At 41.6% G+C, this 23,335-nt stretch overlaps 1 protein-coding gene and 1 non-coding gene across 2 annotated transcripts in view; both read right to left on the bottom strand.

The window, feature by feature from the left end:
* TANGO6 (transport and golgi organization 6 homolog) overlaps positions 1–23,335 on the bottom strand; it is a 184,316-nt gene that overhangs the window by 154,139 nt on the left and 6,842 nt on the right. Inside the window, exons 2-6 of the mRNA XM_059382416.1 lie at positions 16,008–16,648; positions 13,510–13,626; positions 10,511–10,652; positions 5,882–6,018; positions 3,709–3,871 (exon numbers count right to left, since the gene is read on the bottom strand). Of these exons, the coding sequence (XP_059238399.1) occupies positions 3,709–3,871; positions 5,882–6,018; positions 10,511–10,652; positions 13,510–13,626; positions 16,008–16,648 (1,200 nt within the window). The remainder of the gene's footprint in view (positions 1–3,708; positions 3,872–5,881; positions 6,019–10,510; positions 10,653–13,509; positions 13,627–16,007; positions 16,649–23,335) is intronic.
* LOC132006286 (U6 spliceosomal RNA) lies at positions 1,096–1,202 on the bottom strand. Its single transcript, XR_009401052.1, has one exon. It is a non-coding gene; the product is annotated as a U6 spliceosomal RNA (small nuclear RNA).

The raw sequence follows: 23,335 nt of genomic DNA, 5'->3' as shown, positions 1-23,335 counted from the left end.
CATCGGGCTCTCTGCTCAGCAGGGAGCCTGATGCGGGACTCGATCCAAGGACCCTGAGATCATGACCTGAGCCGAAGGCAGCGGCTCAACCCACTGAGCCACCCAGGCGCCCCAAACATCCAATTCTTAACCTCAGCTCAGGTCGTACAGGGTTATGAATTCAAGACCCTGGACTGGGCTCCACACTGGGTGTGGAGACTACTTAAAAAAAAAAAAAAAAAAAAAAAAGATGGGGCGCCTGGGTGGCTCAGTTGGTTAAGCAGCTGCCTTCGGCTCGGGTCATGATCCCAACATCCTGGCATCGAGTCCCACATCGGGCTCCTTGCTCAGCGGGGAGCCTGCTTCCCCCTCTGCCTCTGCCTGCCATTCTGTCTGCCTGTGCTCGCTCTCTCCCCCTTTCTCTCCCTGATAAATAAAGAAAATCTTTAAAAAAAATTAAAATAAAAATAAATAATAAAAAAAAAAGAGCGAGACTTTCTCTATCCCTGGCCACCTCCCTGCCACCACACCAGCTCAGAAAAATTTATAGTACAAGTAACTTTTTGAGAAAGTCTAGGGGCGCCTGGGTGGCTCAGTCAGTTGAGCCTCTGCCTTTGGCTTGGGTTGTGATCCCAGAGTCCTGAGATCGAGCCCCCCATCCGGCTCCTTGCTGAGTGGGGTGGCCTACTTCTCCCTCTCCTCCCCACTTGTGCTCTAACTATTCTTGTCTCTCTCTCTCCAATAAATAAATAAAATCTTAAAAAAATAAAACTGAAAAATTCTAGACAGAATGAAATTTGGTTTAACCACAAGATTAAACTTCTTCATTTATAACCTTAGAACTACTACCGAGAAAGGTTTTTCTTTTTTTTTTAAAGGAAGAATTCTGAAATAATACTCTGTATCCAAGCATTAAATTCAGGAAAGTAAGCGGGGGGCGGAAATTCAGTAAAGTATGAAAACATACTAAGGGAAGTGGTAAAAATGTCAATTTTCTAAGACATTAAAACAACTAAACCCCACCAAATATGGGAAAATCTGAGCATCAAAATGAACGACAGGAATGCCTGGCAGCCCAATGAATAAAAAAGAATCTCTGAGTCTATTTTTTTTTTTTTTAATATGGAACACTACACAAACTTGTGAGTCATCTTTGCACAGGGGCCATGCTAATCTTCTCTGTATCATACCAATTTTAGTACCTGTGCTGACGAAGTGAGCACTCTCTGCCTCTATTTGATACTTCAATAATTTGTTTTTTAAAATGAGGTGGGACACCTGGCTGGCTCAGTCAGTAGAACATGAGACACTTGACCTTGGGGTCATGAGCTAGAGCTCCGTGCTGGCAGGGTAGAGTGTACTGAATTTTTTTTTTTTAATCTTAAAAAAAAGGAGGGGGAATGAGGCAAGAAGAAAGGCTCTTGCTCACAGAAGAATACCAGCCTAACAAATTAGAAATAACAAAAGAAATAGAAAGCCACCTGGCAATAATCATTAATGGTCACCAAACCACAGCATGAAAGACTATCGGGAAACAGAATACATACAGTCAGTCTCAGACCATCATCCCATAGATTACTTACTAATTACAAGTAAGGTATTTTAACAATGGAGGAATATGGCTACTAATGAAATGACCAAATTTAACATCATTAATAGGACAAACTGATAACATGTGTCTCCAATCTGATGGAAACTGAGGAAAAATAACCTTTATCCTATGTGGTACTGCTGCTGAAATGTTTAACCTGGATCTAATCATGAGGAAATAATTAGACATACAAATTGAAGAACATTTTATTATCAAGGCTCTTCAAAAATACTGTGAAGAGATATGCCTTCCCTCCTCAGCTTGGTCTGAGCGCCTGGCCGGACTCCAGCCACGGGGTGTTGCTACAGCGGCGAGAAGAGGGACATGAACCAGGACCTAGAGGAGCGGAAGCTGCTGCAGGACCCTAACGGCCCCCTACCAAAGCCCTCAGTGGAGCTGAGCCCAACCACAGCTGGCCTTCCACTGGCTCGCACAGAAGAGGGGGCCCTGCTCTCCCCCTGCCTTACTAAGACAGCAACAACATCACCAGAGCGTCTGCTGCAGACTGCCAGGGCATGGAGCAGCACAAGCACAGGGACCCAGCACGGCAGGACAGCACCTGCTCAGCTGAGCCCTGCGGAGCAATGGGCTGACCCGCCAGAAGAAGGAGCCGTCGTGGGGCACCTGGGTGGCTCAGTGGGTTAAGCCTCTGCCTTTGGCTCAGGTCATGATCTCAGGGTCCTGGGATCGAGCCCCGCATCGGGTTCTCTGTTCAGCAGGGAGCCTACTTCCCCCTCTCTCTCTGCCTGCCTCTCTGCCTACTTGTGATCTCTGTCAAATAATAAATAAATAAAATCTTAAAAAAAAAAAAAAAGGAGGAGGAGCCGCCGCACCCATCGCTCACCTGCCAGCCGTGCCAGCCCTACCAGACGCAGGCCAGCGAGCCCCGTCCCCTCCCTGACTTGCAGCAGGCCTCCAGGACAGTTGCTTAGGCCTCCAGGTCAGTTCCCCAGATCGGAGTGGATGTAAGAGGAGCTGGTTGCATAATTTGGGATCCATGAAGACAGGGATCCTGGGATGGCTTTTCTCTCTTCACCCCAACTCTACCCTGCCTTTCCTAGCCCCCAGCCTCACCGTGGCTCACACAGCACCCTAACCTGCCATGAATCACAGAAAAGAATGTAGAGAAGGAGAAAAGTGAGGTCGGAAGCCTGAGCAAGTAAGGACAGAGCACAGGAGGGCAGAACCATCTGGGACTGGCCTTCAAAGCCCTCATCAGGGATAGGGGTGGTCAAAAGGTTAGGGCCTAGTAGTTCTTCACTGTCACTGGGAAGAGGGAACTACTACCGTGAGGGTGATCCCTAGGGAGCCTGTGGGGACCCCATCCTACCTTTTCTCTTGGCCTCACTCCTGTCCCCTTCTCCCTGCCTTGGTGCTCACATGCATCTCACTAGGGTTTGTGACTGTGGTCTGCACCAGTATAAATTCAAATGAATGGAGTTTGTATTTCTAGCACCCTGGGTTTTTAAATGTTTTAGGTTTAGGGGTTTTGGTTTAGTTTGTCACCCTTGATAAAGGAATAATATTTATCTGGAAAAAAAATTTGTCATGGTGAAAAACAAAAGACTAGGGAACTATTCTACTCTAACACAAACTAAAAAGATATAACAAGTAAATGAAGTGCATGGTCCTTAAATGGATTCTAGATTTTTAAAAAAATAGCTTCAGAGGAAATTCTTGAGACAATTAGAGAAATTTGAATCAAGTCTGTATATTATTTTTTTAACTTTATATATTTTTAACTCATCTCTATGGTCGACATGGGACTCAAACTCATGACCCCAATATCAAGAGTAATGTGATCTTCAGATGAAGCAGTCAGGTGCCCCGAATCAAGCATGTCCATTAGATGATGTCTGCAACTAACTCTCAAATGCTTCAGAACAAACGTACATGTATAAAAAGAGAAAGATAAAATGAATATGGCCAAAATGGTCAATCCAGGTAAAGTGTATATGGGTGGTTCGATGAACTGTTCTTGAAACTTTTGTTGAGATGGATTTTTTGAAATAAAAAGTTGGGGAGAAAAGAAAGCAAAACTAAAGTCACTGAAAAACTACAGACTTAAATCATTTAAATCTGAAACACTGAGGAAGAACCTTGAGAAGGACACCCAGCCCCCAGACTTCCTTCTTTACCTGCTGTATTTAAACATCGATAGAGAGGAGCTAGCACTGGCTGAAGCAAATACTTGAAAGCCAATTGTGGGCGTTCTCTTGACATTGTTATAAAGGTACTGGTGGCAACTCTTTGGAACTGCCGCGCCGTCAGTTTATCTTGAAAGTGAAATAAATCTAGAATCTACAAGAAAAAGTACATGCGGTAAACACAGGACTCTTTGTAAGAAGCATTACATTAACTAGAGAAAGCACTAATGTCTTTAGACCAAAAAATAAGCTTACTGCAATAATACTGATTCAACAGATTTTTTTTAATATTTACTAACGCAGTATCAGAGGGTTTGAGAATCAAGCTATGCTTTTATCAAATAACGCTATCAAATTTACAAAATACATGTTCATCATAGAAAATTGGTAAAAGAAATTTTTAAGAAGAGGGGGTGCCTGTGTGGCTCAGTCGTTAAGTGTCTGCCTTTGGCCCAGATCTTATCCCAGGGTCCTGGGACTAAGCCCGTCATTGGGCTCCTTGCTCAGCAGGGAGACTGCCTCTCGCTCTAACCCTCCCCACTGCCCTTGCACTCTCTCTCTCATTTTAAATAAATAAAATCTTCTTTTAATTTTTAAAAATTAAAAACTTTTAAAAATTTTGCTATTATAAATAGCATCACTAATATATAGCATCACTAATGAAACTCCTGAATCAAGCCATATAAATATATTTAGAGTCTGAAGAACCTGTAATGTAATGCCTGAACTATCCCACAAAGGAATCTATTTTACTCTCAAAGATAAATACAGTTCTCCAGTGCCTACGAGTGGTACGCTCTAGTATGAGCAATGAATAGAAAAGCGCATTTCTAGGGACACCTGGGTAGCTCAGTCAGTCAAGCATCTACCTTCGGCTCAGGTCATGATCCCAGGTCCTGGGATGAGTCCCCCATCAGCCTCCTTGCTCAGTGGGGAGATTGCTTGAAAGATTCTCTCCCTCTCCCTCTGCTGCACCCTCTGCTTGTGCGCATTCCCTCTCTTTCTCTCTCTCTCTCTCCAAAATAAATAAATAAATAAATAAAATCTTTAAAAATATATATATTCTCTCTCTCACTCTGACCCTATCCCACTCTCTCCCTCTCTTAAAAAAAAAAAAATTTATAAAATTTAGATACTAACTGCAGCATGGTTTGAAGCAGCAAAAGAATGGAAACAATTCAATGTACATTAATAGGAGGCTGGTTAAATAAGTTATGGTACGTTAATATGGTGAAATACTACACAGCCATGAAAAGAATGAGGAAACTCTTTATAAAATGAGTCTATATGACATGATCTCCAAGGCACGTTGTTAAGTTAAAAAAACAAAAAGAAAAACAGTGTACGTAGCACATTATCACTTACATAAAAATTAGAATATATATACAGATACATACACATATAATTGGATATACATTAATACATTGGAGAACAAATAAGGAATTGGTAACAGTGACTACTTCCAAGGAACTAGAAAAGAGAAATGAGAGGAAGACTTTTTTTTTTTTTTTTTTTAAGATTTTATGTATTTATTTGTGAGAGAGAGAGAGAAAGAACACATAAGTATGGGAAGCAGCAGGCAGAGTAAGAAGCAGGCTCCTTGCCGAACAAGGAGCTGGATGTGGACCTCAGTCCCAAGACCCTGGGATCATGACCTGAGTTGAAGACAGATGCTTAACCGACTGAGCCACCCAGGCGTCCCAAGGAAAACTTATTTTTGCTTACTCCTCTATGCTTTTTAAATTGCATACCATGAAAAAAAATGTTAATTTATTTTTATAAATATTTTATAATTTAAAAAAATATAAAAAATATTTTTATAATTTAATACCATATTAATTTTCTTTGTTTTCTTAATACCTGTTTTTTCAAACTAAGTAAAAACACACAGAAAAGAAAACGAACAAGATGAAATTTTATTTTCATACTCTAGCTCTGAAAGCAAGCGGGGCTACTCATTTGACAACCGGAAGGCGTTCTCAAACCTAACAATTAGGCAGGTCTCTTCCACAGGTGTTTACTCACTTATTAACAAGGCCCCTCACTGAACAATAAACTTCAATGTTATGTTGCTTTTACCTCCACATTAAAGAAACATTAAAGTCTCCCTTCTGTGAATCAGCATAATAATCCTCACACAGTGAAAAGAAACAAAATTGTTTACCTGGGGGCAGATATCCCTGTAGTAATCTTCTGGTGAAAGAGACTGCTGGGGACAAGAGGCCAGAATCTTGGCAATCAGGTCACACTTCTTCCAGTCAGCAGCCGCTGCCTCGGCGTCGCTCCCGCCAGCTGCCCCAGCTGTCAGAGATGCACAGAGATATCAAAAACTCATACCAGTTTGCCCTCTATGGTCCTTAAAATTTCAGCAAAAAAGTGTCTTTTCACTCCTGAAAGCTGTTTATTTCTTTTATAAAATAATCTACTACTCTGCACTTCCCATCCTGATTTCTGGGAAGTTCAGATGTAAAAGTAGCACCTCATGGTTGTAATGTTATTACTGACATAAGTTGAATACCAGCTTCTTCTCAGTGTTTATCACTTTTATCATTTTATTACCGTTTTGTCTCTTTATATGCATCATGTCATTTTTTAAAAAAGATTTTATTTATTTATTTGACAGGCAGAGATCACAAGCAGGCAGAGAGGCAGGCAGAGAGAGGAAGGGAAGCAGGCTCCCTGCTGAGCAGAGAGCCCGATGTGGGGCTAGATCCCAGGACCCTGCGATCATGACCTATGCCGAAGGCAGAGGCTTTAACCCACTGAGACACCCAGGCGCCCCTGCATCATGTCATTTAAACTACCTTAAACCAAAGGTATGCAGGAATAGGTACCAGATTTATCTTACTACCTTATATTATTAGAAAACTGAACAGAATATATAAACAATGGTTTTCAGACACTGAGCCACAGGCAGCCGAGAACAATGACTCCTGAGACAATAGTAAACAAGGTGAGCTCCATGAATATCCTATCCTACTGCCTACAGAGATTTTTGAGGCCACAACACTGCAAAGGTGAGCCCAAACAAAGCCTAGGATCTTACTGAGTTAAAGAAAGATAGTTGAGAGTTCAGAGAGGCTGAGGCAGCTAGAATTTTCAGGGTAAAATATCAGAGAGGAGGTATGTAAAGAGAGAGTGCCAGAGATCGGCAGAGGAGTCCTCATTCAAATCTTTAGTAGGTTATAACTTGTGTATATGTGAAAAAAACAAAAAAAAAAAACAAAACAAACAAACAAAAAAAAAAAACCAAGGCTGAGGCAAGAACCACCAGAAAGAAACAGAGGAAAAATCCCTAGAGTTCACACAGGGCTGGGTATAGTTTGTGTTCCCACTAGTGAGCATGGAAACACCTCCTAATAAATAGGACATCCAGTAAAATCTCAGAATGGTACTGGTTTAGAATTGGGGTCAAATTACCTCAGATTAAAGACTACCCTAGACACATAGTAATAGGGCTTAAAACCCAGGATCAAAGAGCTCATACTGATTCTAAGAAAATTGACTGCATCCCAGAACAAGGCCTAACAAAGAAATTCAACAAAATGGAGCAGCCAGTAATATAAAAAAAAAGTTCAATATCCATTCAAGAATTTCCAGGCATATGCATACAAAGGAGTATTATTCAGTCATATAAAGTAATAAAGGACTGATTCATTGCTACAATACAGATAAACCTTAAAAACATACTAACTGAAAGAAGTCCAACACAAAAGAGCACATATTGTATGCTTCCATTTGGACTAAACATCCCAAACAGGAAAATCCACTGAAACAGAAACTAGATCAGTGCTTATAAGAGGCTGAAGGAAGGTAGAATGGGGAGTGATTGCTAATGGGTATGAGGTTTTTTTTTGGGGGGGGGGGGGTGAGACAAATGTTTTGGAATTATATTTTGGTGATGGTTGTAGAACTTTGTGAATACACTGAAAACCACTGACCTGTACTCTTTCAACAAGTGGATTTATGATACGTGAATAATAGCTCAATAAAAAAAGATACAAGGCATGCAAAGAAGCAAGAAAGTATGACCTATAACCAGGAGGAAATATCATAGAAATAGACCCATTAAAACAGAGACAACAAAATTCGGAAACAAGAACACTAAAACAGTTGTACAAATTTGTTCCTTATTTTCAAAAAGGTGAAGAATGATCATGATGAGAGAAATGGAAGATATAAAAAAGACCAATATGGCACCTCTATTAATGAAAAAGAAAATACCTGTAGGATGCCTGGATGGCTCAGTTAATTGAGCGTCTGCCTTTGGCTCAGGTCATGATCTCAGGTCCTGGGGTCAAGCCCTGTATCTGGCTCCCTGCCCAGTGAGGAGCCTGCTTCTCCCTCTCCCTCTGCCTGCTGCTCCCCCTGCTCTCTCTCACTATCTCTGTCTCCTTTCTGTGTTCAGCTTTTTTGATTTTTTTCTTCTGTGGTGTCTAATGTGCTGTTAATCCCATCCAGTGTATTTTTCATTACAGGTATTTTCTTTCTTTTTTTTTTCTTTAATACTTTATTTATTTACTTGAGAGAGAGAGTGCACAAGTTGGGGGGGTGCAAAGGGAGAGGACAACGTTAAGCATAATATTAAGCACAAATCAAATTCCAAAAAGAGAGAAGAGGGGCACCTCGCTGATTCAGTAGGTAGAGCACGTGACTCCTGATCTGGGATGTCATGAGTTCGAGCCCCACAGTAGGGCTTGTACTTTAAAAAAAAGTTTTAAAAAGACAGAGAAGAGAGGATAGAAAAAAATATTTGAAGACAATGTCTGAGAAATTTTCAATCATGACAGAAACTATAAATTCTCAGCTCTAACAAGCTCAAGAAACATTACACAGAAGAAACATGAAGAAAATCACCCACACCAAGGCATACCATAATCAGATTTCTAAAAACCATTGACAAGGAGAGAAAATTTAAAAGAAACCAGATGAATAAAGATATAGCATGTATAGAGGAACAAAGACAATAATGACAGCAACAATATTTTCAAAAAAGAAGGTGAGATAAAGACTTTTTCAGATAAATAAAAGCCAAAGGAATTCACTGCCAGCAGACCTGCACTACAAGAAATGCTAAAGTTCTTCAGGCAGAAGGAAATTTGAATTAAGATTTGGATCTACACAAAGAAATGAAGAACACCAGAAATGGCAAATGTGTGAGTAAATATAAATTGCCTCAAATCAGTTTTGAGAAGAAACAAGATTTAAATAGATAACAAAAAAATATATACATGCATAAGTAGAGGGGAAAAAAGCTCATAGCGAAAATAGGGCTCTAAGTGTCTTAGAGCAGCTCTCCAATCTGCATGACCTTGGGTGAACTCTAACTTTTCTTCAGAAAAAGATTTGCAAGGACCTCTTTGCACATGGCAAATTCTCTCAGGTAACTGATCATTTTTCACTTCATTGACCCTAGAAGCCAAGGCTGGCAGAATGGGGGGGGGGGGGTCTCTATCAATGTCTGCCTACCACACTGACCTCACCTTTGTCTGACAGGACCAAGGTACATTTACCACACTAGAAATGGAAAGTCAAGATGGATTCTTCTGTCTCTCCTCCATCTCCCCACATATCTAGCCTTTCATTAAGTTCTGGCAATGCTGACTCTCTTTTTAAATTAACTAATTGAGAGAGAGAGAGAACGAGCACACGAGCAGGGAGAGGGGCAGAGGGAGAGGGAGAAAGAATCTGAGGCAAATTCCACACTGAGTGTAAAGCTCCACCCAGGGCCCAATCCCATGACCCTGAGACCCTGACCTATAACCAAATCAAGAGTCAGATGCCTAACCTGCTGAGCCACCCAGGCGCCGTGGCAATGCTACCTCTTAAATACCTCTTACAGTCATTTATTTCTCTCCCTGTCTATGGCCACTGCATTGATCCAAGCCATTGTGATCTCTCAGATGACTACTTCTTAACTCATCTCCCTGCTTGGGCTCTTACCCAACCAATTCTTCACATGACATCCAGATAGATATTTCTAAAATGTAGATTTGATCACATCTCTCTCCTTCTTAAAACCTTCCAATGGTTTCTCGTTGCCCTCAGAATAAAGTTAAAAATCCTGGACACCACACTCTGCCCTCACTGCTCTACTCACACTATGCTTTTTCTACGTCAGTTCCTTCATACATGCTATTCTCTCTACCTATGTTAGTCTTCTCTCACTCGTCAACTAGTAAATTCTCATTCAGCCTTCAGGGCTCAGTAGAAATGTCATTTCCAGCAAAAAGCCACTAAGTGTGTGGTAACTTGTTACAGTAGCGAGAGACAATGAATGTGCATGGGATACTGGAGATAAGGGACTAAACACAAAACAAAGGCAAAGGAATCACCAGGATAAAGGTGAAGGGAGATCCCAGGAGCTCTGCTGTGCAAGAGAAAACTAATCCAGGTTAGAGAAGACTCAGAAGAGGCGTCCCCAAGATCAAATTGACAGAATATTGGGTGGATTCAAATATGCTGAAAGGAGACTTAAACAACTGGGAGAGAATTAGTCCTGGGGCTCAATCCCATGACCCAGAGATCGTGATCTGAGCCGAAGGCAGACACTTAACCATCTGAGCCACGCAGCTGCCTTGTAAACAGTTTTAGAAAAATACTGTTTTAGAAAAACGGAAAGAAAATGAGTTTCTGTGAAAAAGAAGTTCATTAAGGTTTCCTCTCCAAATTCTAACCTCCTTTATCTCCACAAAGGCAGAGATTAGTCACAATCAGGTTTGCAGCCAAATGATAAAGACCCTGACCTGAAAGAAACTGGAGACCAAAGTAACAGAAATGTTTTATTTCTTACCACCTGCTCCTTCAAGAATGCCCCGGACTACTGCCTGAACACCACTGGGTCTCATCAACCTTTCGGAGAGCAGCTGTCCACATAGACGCCGAAGCCAAGCTGGGGCCTGACACCTCACTTGTGTCTTCTCATCTGTGCAGGACTGAAAAAGAAGGAAAAGGCATGAATTCAGTGTCAGTGAAATAGAGAGGATGTGTAGAAATCATTAAAATATGTAAATATATACTGAGTCACACTGACAATTAACAGTATGATAAACAGACTTAGCAGAGTGGCATTTTTTTCCAAAAAGAAACCTCCTTCAGCATTACTTCTAAGAAAGTGGATATACCAAGAAACTTCAAGTGAAATTTCAAACCCAGGAATAGACACATAGGTGAATAAAGTATAGATCTTAGAAATAGAAAGTTAATGTAACCAATCTCTGAATGCAGTCCTTCCAACCAAATCTAGCTTCCATATGATCCTATGAATGTAACTCACCACTAAGGGTACAGTTCGTGACAGTAAGAGGTCATGCTAGTCCGTGCCTCCATGGTCTCAGCTACTTTGACTCCTTGCAGCACAGCACTTGGAAAAAAGAGTTGAGGGGCATCTGGGTGGCTCAGTGAGTTGGGCCTCTGCCTTCGGCTCAGGTCGCAATCTCGGGGTTCTGGGATTGAGTCCCACATCAGGTTCTCTGCTCAGCAGAGAGCCTGCTTCCCCCTCTCTCTCTGCCTACTTGTGATTTCTCTCTGTGTGTGTCAAATAAATGAATAAAATCTTTAAAAAAAAAAAAGAAAAGAAAAAAGAGTTGAATTTCTTCAAGCACTCTTTTTTGAGAGCTTTGTGGAGTCACCATGAACAAAACAGACTTGGGGTCTCTTGTTTTGGGTCTAGAGTGTGAACTATGTTGCTGTCAATCATGGTATGAACTATGTGAACATAAAAACCAGTGAGAGAAAACATTTAATCCTAACTAGCCTATCCTCTCTCCTTTATTTAAGGAGGACTAATAATTACCACTTATTGAGGGGGTTATGATTTGCCAGGCACTGCACTAAATAACTCACATAATCTCAAAACGGACTTGCAAGGAGTTACTATGCTATCATTAAGGAAACTGAGAGACGGAAAGGTCTACTAATTCACATAACTGCACACTGCAATGTGCTCACCTCCAGAGTATGCTGACCTCCAGAGTCTCTGCTCTTCATCATGCTCTTATAATGCACAGATTTAATCTGGCAAACTGTGGAGGCATCCGGAGAAGTCGAGTTTGAGGCCAGAGGGGCCCCATGGGAGGCTACAGTAATATTCTAGAGATGAAACGAAAATGACTTCATCTAGGAGATATCTTTGTATGCCCAGCTTCGGCCGGTCCTTCCTCCTGACAGACCACTAACTCCTTTGGCCCCTAACTCTTTACTCAGCTATGGTCATAACTAAACATAGATACTATAAGCAAATAGGTAACTCCATCTAAGTCATCAAATTAAAACACTGCAGGTAGGGGCCCCTGGGTGGTTCAGTGGGTTAAGCCTCTGCCATTGGCTCAGGTCATAATCTCAGGGTCCTGGCATCGAACCCCACATCAGGCTTTCTGCTCAGCAGGAAGCCTGCTTCCCCTCTCTCTCTGCCTGCCTCTCTGCCTACTTGTGATCTCTCTCTCTCTCTCTGCCTGCCTCTCTGCCTACTTGTGATCTCTCTCTCTCTCTGTCAAATAAATAAAATCTTAAAAAAATAAAATTAAAAATAGGGGCGCCTGGGTGGCAGGGTAGGTTAAGCCTCTGCCTTCAGCTCTGTTCATGGTCTCAGGGTCCTGGGATTGAGCCTCGCATCAGGCTTTCTGCTCGGTGGGGAGCCTGATTCCTCCTCTCTCTCTGCCTGCCTCTCTGCCTACTTGTGATCTCTCTCTTTGTCAAATAAATAAACAAAATCTTAAAAAAATAAAATAAAATAAAAATAAAACATTTCAGATAAATTATTATTTTTAAGAAAATATCTTATACCTACCAGAATATATACTATTGTGTTTTCAAAGGAGATAAAAATAGTCCCAATGATAGCACTAATGTTAATGTCTTGACTATATATATATTCCATTCAAAGAGTAAGATGTCTAAACATTTCTTCCCAAAGAATATATTATCAAACAGCTAAATTTCAGTGTTAAAAAAGAGCTTCAGTTTCAGAAATTTTTTTTAAGATTTTATTTATTTATTTGAGAGAGAATGAGTGAGAGAGAGCATGAGAGAGGAGAAGGTCAGAGGGATAAGCAGACTCCCCAAGGAGCTGGGAGCCCGATGTGGGACTGGAACCTGGAAGTCTGGGATCATGACCTGAGCCTAAGGCAGCTCAACCAACCAAGTCACCCAGGCGCCCAAAGAGCTTCAGTTTCAGAATGAATAAAATACATTTTCAATAAGATTGTCATATTCTAGTTAAATTTTTAAAATGGACAAAAATTCAAAGCAAATAAATAAAAAGGCCATATCCTTGGAAAAAGCGGCCATCATTCCATTAATAGAAAAATCCCTAAAAATTATCCTAACGGCTGGGGTGCCTGGCTGGCTCAGTTATTAGAGCGTTCAACTCTTGATCTTGGGCTCATAGTGTGAAGCCTCATAGTGGGTGTAGAGATGACTTTAAAATAAAATCTTAGGGACACCTGGGGGGCTCAGTCGATTAAGCCGATGCCTTCGGTTCAGGTCATGATCCCAGGCTCCTGGGAACAAGTCCCACATCAGGCTACTTGCTCAGGAGGGAGTCTGCTTCTCTCTCCACATCTGCCTGCTTGTGCGCCCTCTCTCTCTCTCTTTGACAAATAAATAAATAAAATCTTTTTAAAAAAATAAATAAATGAAATAAAATCTTTAAAAAAATTATCCTAAGGGTCAGTGTAACTTAGTTTTACAAATACCAAAGACTCAACTAGATTATCAAATCTCCCAGGAGAAGACAACACTCTGCACATTATCACTAATGATTCACCCACAGGAGCGCCCAGGCCGGAATACCTGGGGTGGTCCTCCCTGGAGGAGAAGTAACTCTCGGACTGCTAGTGGTTGATATGCTTGATCCAAGATGTCTCTCAGGGCCTCTCTAGATAGCGTTTTTTCCTCTTCTGTTAAAACCTAAAAGAAACATATACTTGGCTTTAGCAGGCACTAGAAGGTAATGTTCACGGTACTGTACGAAAACACTGACGACAAGACAGGAGAACAGGCTTCCTTCTCCTGACTCCCTTCCACATGGAGGAAGTAATCACACCAAAACACTCCTGGCACCCTCTGCATCCCCTCACTCACCTCGGGGCAGGAGATTTTAGGCACTTACCTTATTGGTGAATCTAAAATAAACTTAGTTACCTACCAGTGAGCGTTGGCAGGTACAACTTGGCTCATTTGTCTTCTGCGTCTTGGGAGCAAGTGTACATTCTGCTCTGCCCTTCCTTGCTGTGGATTTTACAGGGGCATATCCCCTGCCACGGGGGAGCACAGGGTGCTACAGTTTTCTAGCACTCCTTACAACTGGTAATAGTAAGTGTGTCTAGGGGCACCTGGATGGCTCAGTCGTTGGGCATCTGCCTTTGGCTCGGGTCATGATCCCAGGGTCCTGCGATCGAGTCCCACATCGGGCTTCCTGATCCGTGGGAAGCCTGCTTCTCCCTCTCCTGCTCTCCTGCTTGCATTCCCTCTCTCGCAGTGTCTCCTTGTCAAATAAATAAATAAAATCTTAAAAAAAAAATAGTAAGTGTGTCTAACTCTGGAATGCACTGTTAGGAAGCCCAACTTTCTCCATCAATAAGCTATATCCCCAATTTTGCACTTAGGAGCAGGAGAGATGACATTTTGAGCTTTTAGCTCACTTACTCGGTTAAATTTTAATTCACTCAGAAGTTGGGCAGCAAAGAGGAGTGCTATTTGTTTTTTGTTTTGTTTATTTAAGATTTTATTTATTTATTTGACAGAGAGAGAGAGATCACAAGTAGGCAGAGAGGCAGGCAGAGAGAGAGAGAGGAAGAAGCAGGCTCCCCGCTGAGAGAGAGCCCGATGTGGGGCTCAATCCCAGGACCCTGAGGCCATGATCCAAGCTGAAGGCAGAAGTTTAACCCAATGAACTACCCAGGTGCCCGAGGAGTGCTATCTGTTGGGTCTCCTTGAACCTCAACTACTGTTCCCCTTCAGTAACTTGGTAAAGCAGTCAGGATTGCGCCCAGTACCATTTAGTAACGTGAAGCACTCGCACTGTTTAGAGCAGCTCCTGATGCTGGGACTTGCCCAGCTGTAAAACATGTACCCCCCGTGTTTCCCCTTCTATCAACTTCTCTTTCCTTCCTACTTGGTCCTTTCTGTGTGCTTCCCTTTTCTACCTCCTGCTTGACACCCTGGGGCACTGCTTAGGTAATAGTACTAACACCTGTCAATCCAGGCCCCCCCACCTTATCTTAGAGCCCTGGAAACAGAAGCATGGAGAGAAATGCCAAGACTCACACCCTGTCGTAAAGAGCACAGTGCCCTGCTCCCACAACATGAAGCTACCGGGGGAGCTCATCATTTCATGTCACTGCTCGGATGACAGCAGCTTTTAGACAAATGTTTGTGAACATATGCAGGAGAGAGAACAGAAAAAGGAACAAACAGAGAAGAACTACGATTAGAGCGTGACACAGTTGACAGAGAAACGAGGCAGGTGGGCATTATGAATCTGGCTGCAGGGGCGAAGGAATTAGCCCACATTCAAGACACAGTGACCTTCAATACATTTAGATCTTAAGAGCTCCTTCTCACTAGGCTCCTATGCTGATGCTGGTGGCCTTCTCATGAGGAACTCGGGGTCTCTGCTATGTTGTACTTACGCATCTTGTCTCTTCAGTTAATGTCTTTTGCTTCCTTAACCTCCACAGCACCTTTACAATACAGGTACCAAATCCTTACTATGTCAGCATGAAAAAAACCAGGCCAATACTCCTAACAGGTAATACTAACAATGAACACTGATTGAATTATGCCATGATCCAGTGCTTTACATACTTAATTTCATTTAATCTTTCCAAGAACTTAATGAAGGACAGACGAATAGTTTAAAACTAGTATTAGTAGTAATTACTTTTTGATGAGCACTACTGGAGATTGGGCTAGGTACTTTACACACATTATCCTTAATCCTCACAACCACCCTCCAAGGCAAGTATGATTATACACATTTTATTAAAAAAGAAACAGAAGCAAGAAGAAGAAGAAGAAAGGAAACAGAGACTCAAGAAAGAACCTGCAATCATTGTCACAAAATGCCAAGAAGAAACAGGTAAAATGAACTCTCTAGGCACGCTAAGGACTAGCATCTAATAAATGACGTGCCAACCTTCTAAAAAGATTCATTTATCCACTAGATATGCTTTGGCATTCAACAGGAATTCCAGGTCTTTCCAAAAGCCCTTTTCCAAAGACCTAAGAATTGTCTTTTATAACCACACACACAAATATACACACACACACACTCAATGTGTGTTTACCTCGCCCTCAGGTTTCGGTGGTTTTCTCTTGGTTGAGCAGAATCCCAGCTGGCACAGACCGGCAGCAATATCTCCAAAATGGCGGCAGAAAATCAAGCTCCCCAGAGATGCGTGACGCGCAACATTTAGAAGAACCTTGCAGCTGGTGTACAGGCGCCGGGTCGCATGAGGAGGAGCCTCGAGGCACACCACGTCCTGAACCACGGCCCCAAACTCAGTTCTGCGTCTCAAAGGGACTCCAACTCCAGGCATGAGATAGGGGCAGATACCCAAGGTGACTACAAACTGCAAGGCTGACTGGACAGTCTTCTGCTGAGAGATGCTAAGTGTATCTGGGCTCAGGGCAGGAGCAGCTTCTGGAGTCTTCAGGTTGGGTTTACCTGGAGTGAAATCAGCTGCAAGGTGGATCATGGTTTCCTTCAAGCACAACAGCAACAATAAGGCTTGAGAGGTAAAACTCCAGGTGACATCCACAGAGTTCTGTGGCCATTCTGCGTTATTAGCGATGTCATCCCTTAGGAGTTTCAGTGTCTTCCAGTGAGGATCCGTCAGCAATTTGTCCTCCAAAGCAGACAGGTTAGAATTTAAAGTAACCAACAGGACATCGTGTTTTGTGATCTGTAGCGAACTTGAGTCTGATCCTTTTGAAGGGGGAAAAAAAAAGGGATCACATACACGGGAAACAAATTGTACTTCTCGGTGTGTGGATGCCTTACCCACTCCAGCTCACCCTCTGGGGCCTGGCCTAGATGTCCCTGTCCCTGGAAAACTTTCCCCAGTCATACCACCCAAGCCTAGGCAGAATTCAAGACCCCATTTTCTGCCTTCGCAAAGCACTCTGGAATGTGGGCAGAATGGCATATAACACATTATACTTCATGGAGTTTGTTTCTATTCCCTGTGTGTTCTGAGGGTGGAGGCCATATCTAGTCATCTTACTGGGCTTAAATTGTAGCCAGAACTAAAAAATAAAAGGCTGAATGTTTACCACAGAAGATTCATCCAAACTGTTCTAGGTGCCAGCGATAAAGCACTAAACAAAACAAAGTCTCTTCTCTCATGGAACTTACATTCTAGTGCAGCGGATCACAATATATGGGCCTAAGGGTAGGAGGGATTCATTTAATCACCTCTCCCTGAAAAAATATCTATTTTCAATCCCCTCCACCGAAACCTTTCCTAAAATGGTCTTTTCTGCCCTCTACTGGTAAAGGAGCCTAACATGCTCACAGCAGTAGCTGACAGAACTGACAACTCCCTCCCTGAAACACACTCATCCCTTGGCTTCTGAGACATCTCAAGGGCCGTGTCTCTGCTGCTCGGCCTTTCTCTACCAGGCCTCTACATTGTCCTGGGATTGTCCTGAATTCCACACTCTCTTTCTCAAGGATCTTCTCCAGGCCCATGTCTTTAAAAACCAGCTCTGAACTACAAACTACAAAATTCGTACACCCAGCTCATGCTGACTCTCCAAGTACCAAAAAGTAAGTAAAAAGAAAATCACATCTAGGCATATTAGAGCAATTGTTAAAACCAGAGAGAAAGAGAAAATCTTGACAGCAGCCAGAAAAGTATGGAGTACTATATAAGAGGGACAATGCTGTGAATGACCATGAACTTATGAACACTGATAAAATTGGTAGAAAAACATCTTTAAAATACTGACAGAAAAGGGGCACCTGGATGGCTCAGTCAGTTAAGTGTCTGACTCTTGATTTCGGTTCAGGTCATGAGCTCACGGTCATGATCTCAGGGTCGTGAAAAGAAGCCTGACCAGGAGCCCTCTTAAGGTTCTCTCTCTGCCAGGGCACCTGGGTGGTTCCGTCCGTTAGACAAAAGTCTCTTTGTTTTCAGCTCAGGTCATGATTTCAGGGTTGTGAGATTGACCCCTGCATCAGGCTCCGTGCTCAGCATGGCGTCTGCTTGTCCCTCTCCCTCCCACCACACACACTCTCTCTCTCTCAAATAAATAAAATCTTTTTAAAAATTCTCCTTCTCCCTTTCCCTTTGGCCTTCCCCCGCTGCTCATGACATTCTCTCTAGGAAAAAAATAATAAAATACTGACATAAGAAATAAGATGTCGGGGCGCCTGGGTGGCTCAGTGGGTTAAGCCTCTGCCTTCAGCTCGGGTCATGATCTCAGGGTCCTGGGATCGAGCCCCGCATCGGGCTCTCTGCTCAGTGGAGAGCCTGCTTCCTCCTCTCTCTCTGTTTGCCTCTCTGCCTACTTGTGATCTCTCTCTCTGTCAAATAAGTAAATAAAATATTTTTTTTTAAAAACAGAACACAAATTGTCTTTAAAAAAAAGAAATAAGATGTCAACTTGGAATTCTAGATATAGTAAAAATAACCTTTAAAAATGAAAGTAAAATAAAGACATGTCAGATCAATGAAAACGAAGAGAACTGTCAGCAGTTCTGCACTACAAACAAATGGTAAAGGAAATTCTTCAAGCGGAAGGAAAATAATACTACATGGGATCTTTGGGAAGGAATAAAGAACATCAGAAATGGTAAGTAGGTAAATATAAAAGACTAAGTTTTTCTCTTAATTTCTTCAAATATATGTATGTCTAAGGCAAAATCTATGGAAGTGTATTGTATTTATAACTTCTATAAATATAATAAACATGAAAATCATAATAGCATAGGGGCACTTGGGGGACTTAATCAGTTAAGTGTCTACCTTTAGCTCAGGTCATGATCTGGGAGTTCTAGAATCAAGACCCATGTCGGGCTCTCTGCTCAGCAGGGAGTCTGCTTCTTGCTTCTCCCTCTCACCTTCTCTCTCCCTCTGTGCTCTCTCTCAAATAAAGAAATTAAATCTTTAAAAAAAAAAATCATAGCATAAAGCCCAAGTTGGGGTATGGGAGCCATAAAATGGCCCTTATAGTTGCAAGGTTCTTAACTGTTCATGGGAAGTAGTAACAATATTAACTCCAAGCAGATCGTGAAAAATTAAGGATATGTACCATAATTCCAGGACAACTATTAAAAATACAAGGCAAAGAGGAGGGCTATGGTTAGAAAACCATAATAACACACTGACACTGTAAATGAATATAAGAAGTAACACACTTTAAAACTAAAACACCTTCTAAGAAACACATTAGAAAGAATTAAAATGGGATAACTAAAAGAGTACTCAGCAGAGCATTACTTATAATAGCATAAAATGAGAAGTATATATTCACTAACAGGAGACCTGATGAGTAAATAACCATCTACCTGTACCTAACATACTACATGTAAGTGTAGTATTTATTTTGTTTATTATTTATTGTCTCTTTGCCAACTAGAATAAAAGCTACTTGCAGACAGAAATATTGCTCTGTTTCATTCATTGTTGTATTCTCCTTGCCTGGAACAAAGCCAGTCAGATAAAGTAGTGTTGATCAAAACAGGTAGTAGATGAACAAATGAATAATGGAATATTTGTAGCCATTAAGTTATCTCAAGGGACACCTGGCTGGCTCAGTCCAGACAGCATCTGACTCTTGATACTGGGGTCATGAGTCCGAGCCCCAACTGGGTGCAGAGGTTACTGCAAAAAAAATTTCACTGAATATTATTTAAAGACATGCTCATTCAATATATTCTAAATAAGTATATTCTAAAGTGAACAGAGGGGTGGAATGACTGGATGGCTCAATGGGTTAAGAGTCTGCCTTCAGCTCAGGTCATGATCCCAGGGTGGTGGGATAGAGTAGCTTATAGAGCTCCTCGCTCAGCAGGGAGCCTGCTTCTCCCTCTACCTGCTGCTCCCCCTGCCTGTGTATACTCTCTCTCTCACACACAAATAAATAAAATCATAAATAAACAAATAAATAAATAAAGTGAAAAGAGATGGCGCCTGGGTGGCTCAGTCAGTTAAGCGTCTGCCTTCGGTTCAGGTCATGATCCCAGGGTTCTGAGATCAAGCCCCATATCAGGTTCCCCGCTCAGCAAGGAGTCTGCTTCTCCCTCTTCCTCTGCCTGCTGCTCCCCTTGCTTGTGCCCTCTATCAAATAAATAAAATCTTTAAAAAAAATAAAGTGAACAGAGTATGAAATACTATATGAGCAAAAGATATGAACAGTTTATAGAAAAAGAAATGCAAATGACTTCTAAACATAAAAATATGATCAACCTTGTTCGTAACAGAAAAGTAAATTAAAACTATACTGAAATAGCACTTCCCATTTATCAACTGGCTAAAATCCAAAAGTTTTATAACACATTATGTGGCAGGGTTTTGGGAAATCACGCACTGTCATACATTTCTGGAAGAAACGAAAATGGTAACATTCCTGAAGAGAGCAATTTGGCAATATCTAACAAAATTATATATACGTATTTAACATTGGGCCCAGCAATCCCACTTTTTAGGAATCTATCCTATAGATAAATACACAGGCAAAAATGCGAAATTACATATACACAGGCTATTCATTGTAGTGCTTCTTGTATTAACAGAAGACCTGAGACAACCCAAATGTCCATTAAAAGAGACATGACTGAATAAACAATAGTATATCCAGATAACGGCATGCTTATAAAGGAGGAAAATTGCTGTGAACCATGATGTGGCAATCTCTAAGACATTAAATATTAAAAGTAAGGTATAAGGGGCACCTGGGTGACTCAGTGGGTTGAGCCTCTGCCTTTGGCTCAGGTCATGATCTCAGGGTCCTGGGATCAAGCCCCGCATCAGGCTCTCTGCTCAGCAGGGAGCCTGTTTCCCCCTCTCTCTCTGCCTGCCTCTCTGCCTACTTGTAATCTCTCTCTCTGTCAAATAAATAAATAAAATCTTAAAAAAAAAAAGGTACAAGAGAATGTCTATCACATGCCACCTTTTGTCTAAGAAAGGAAACAAATATAAAATACATTATTTGCTTTTATTATCCAAAAGGAGTGAAAGAACAAATTAAAAAGTAAAATGAGTTATCTACAGAGAGAAGAGAACTGTGGGGAGGAGCTAGGGACAAATTCATCCAGTTTTAGAGTTTTTCTTTTGAAACACTATATGTGTTTTTCTTAGTTAAAAAAAAATTAAGTAGGGCGCCTGGGTGGCTCAGCGGGTTAAGCCACTGCCTTCGGCTTGGGTCATGATCTCAGGGTCCTGGGATCGAGTCCCACATCGGGCTCTCTGCTCAGCGGGGAGCCTGCTTCCTCTCTCTCTCTCTGCCTGCCTCTCTGCCTACTTGTGATCTCTCTCTGTCAAATAAATAAATAAAATCTTTAAAAAAAAATTAAGTAAAAATTGTTTTTCAAAATAATTCCTAAAAATCCATACAAATTGATCTAATAACTCTGTATTTTATGCCCACAGTTGTCAAAGTATAATCTGTAGATCAAATCTGGTGCACCACCTTTTCCATAAAGTTTTATTGGAATGTAGTCATGCCCATTTATTTATATGTTACCTATGGCTGCTTTCAAGCCACAGCAACAGCATTGAGTAATTGTAACAGCCTATATGGGTCACAAAGCCCAAAATATTTACCATCTGCTCCTTTACAGAAAATGTATGCAGACTCCTGCTCTATACCAAGTTAGCAGCATAAATGCAGAGAATTATTTCAAGTCACTTGAAATACAAAACTTCAGGGGCACCTGGGTGGTTCAGCTGGTAGAGTGTGCAGACTCTTGATCTCAGGGTTGTTGACTTAAGGCGCCACACTGGGTAGAGAGATTACTTAAAAATAAAATCTTAAAAAAAAAAAAAAAAAGAGCTTTATACATCCTGAGGACAAAAAATAAAAATCCCCTAAAATTAGTAGGATTGTAGAGGCACCTGGGCAGCTCAGAAGTTAGGCATCTGCTTTTGACTCACGTTGTGATCCCAGGGTCCTGGGATGGAGTCCTACATCAGGCTTCCTGCTTAGCAGGGAGTCTGCTTCTCCCTCTAATGCTTCCCTGCCTTTGTTCTCTCTCACTCTCTCTGTCAAATAAATAAAATCTTTAAAAAAAAAAAAATATGGGGCGCCTGGATGGCTCAGTGAGTTAAGCCTCTGCCTTCAGCTCAGGTCACGATCTCAGGTTCCTGGGATAGAGCCTGGCATCAGCCTCTGCTCTGTGCAGGGAGCCTGCTTCCTCTCTCTCTGCCTGCCTCTCTGCCTACATGTGATCTGTCAAATAAATAAATAAAATCTTTAAAAAAAAAAAAAGTAGGTTTGTTGATGATGGCGATGCAGGATTTATTTTAAAATATTATATGCATGTGTGTGAATGTGTTAAGCAAATACCTATATATGTATGTATATGTACGAAATAAGTAAACTACATTAACTTCATTGGAACCCATATTTTCAGATAAAAGAAATATAAATATAAAAATATAAAATATAGAAGAATGGCTAGGTGGACAAATATGGAATGAAGAAAGACTCTAGTTCGGGACCACCTGAGTGGCTCAGTTGTTAAGTGTCTGATCAAGCCCCACGTCAGGCTCCCTGCTCAGTGCGGAGCCTGCTTCTCCCTCTCCCTCTGCCCCTGCTTGTGTTTCCTTTCCCACTGTATCTCTCTCTGTCAAATAAATAAATAAAATATTTTTAAAAACCGAAAGAAAGAATCTAGATCATGGTATATGGGTCACTATAAAATTCTGTCCACTTTTCTATATGCTTGAAAATTTTCATAAAATGTTGGGAAAAATTTAAACTCCATCATATTTCATTTTAATTGTGGTATCAATAAGAACTGTGGATTTATGTTTTGTTTTTTGAAAATCCATATATTTCCTAGCTTTAATAATTGAAAAAGTCTGTAAGTAAGGACACCAGGGAAAATGAACAGGCCTAGTATCCATACTGTAGTAGACTGTAGTCTCTAATACCACTTCTCCTTCGGGGCACCTAGGTGGCTCAACAGGTTGAGCATCTGACTCTTGATTTCATCTCAGGGTTGTAGGATCAAGGCCTGCACTGGGTTCTGCACTGAGTGTGGAGACTGCTTGAGAGTCTCTCTGCCCTCCCATCCCCACCCACTCATGCTCTCTCTTTCTCTAATAAATAAATAAATACCACTTCTCCTTAAAGACAGTTGTTCTCAAGCATAGGGCAAGAAATGTGTAAGATGAGTCTGGAACATCTTGTCATGCCTGAAAGCAAGAAGGCTATCAAAGACTACCAGGGTCATGTCAAAGAGCCCTGGAGGGGCGCCTGGGTGGCTCAGTGGGTTGAGCCTCTGCCTTCAGGCTCAGGTCATGGTCTCAGGGTCCTCGGATCGAGCCCTGCATTGGGCTCTCTGCTCAGCGGAGAGCCTGCTTTCTCCTCTCTCTGCCTGCTTCTCTGCCTACCTGTGATCTCTGTCTGTCAAATAAATAAATAAAATCTTTAAAAAAAAAAA

Source organism: Mustela nigripes, chromosome 17, assembly GCF_022355385.1.
Source record: "Mustela nigripes isolate SB6536 chromosome 17, MUSNIG.SB6536, whole genome shotgun sequence".
Taxonomy (NCBI): domain Eukaryota; kingdom Metazoa; phylum Chordata; class Mammalia; order Carnivora; family Mustelidae; genus Mustela; species Mustela nigripes.
This window is presented reverse-complemented; position numbering and strand designations above follow the sequence as displayed.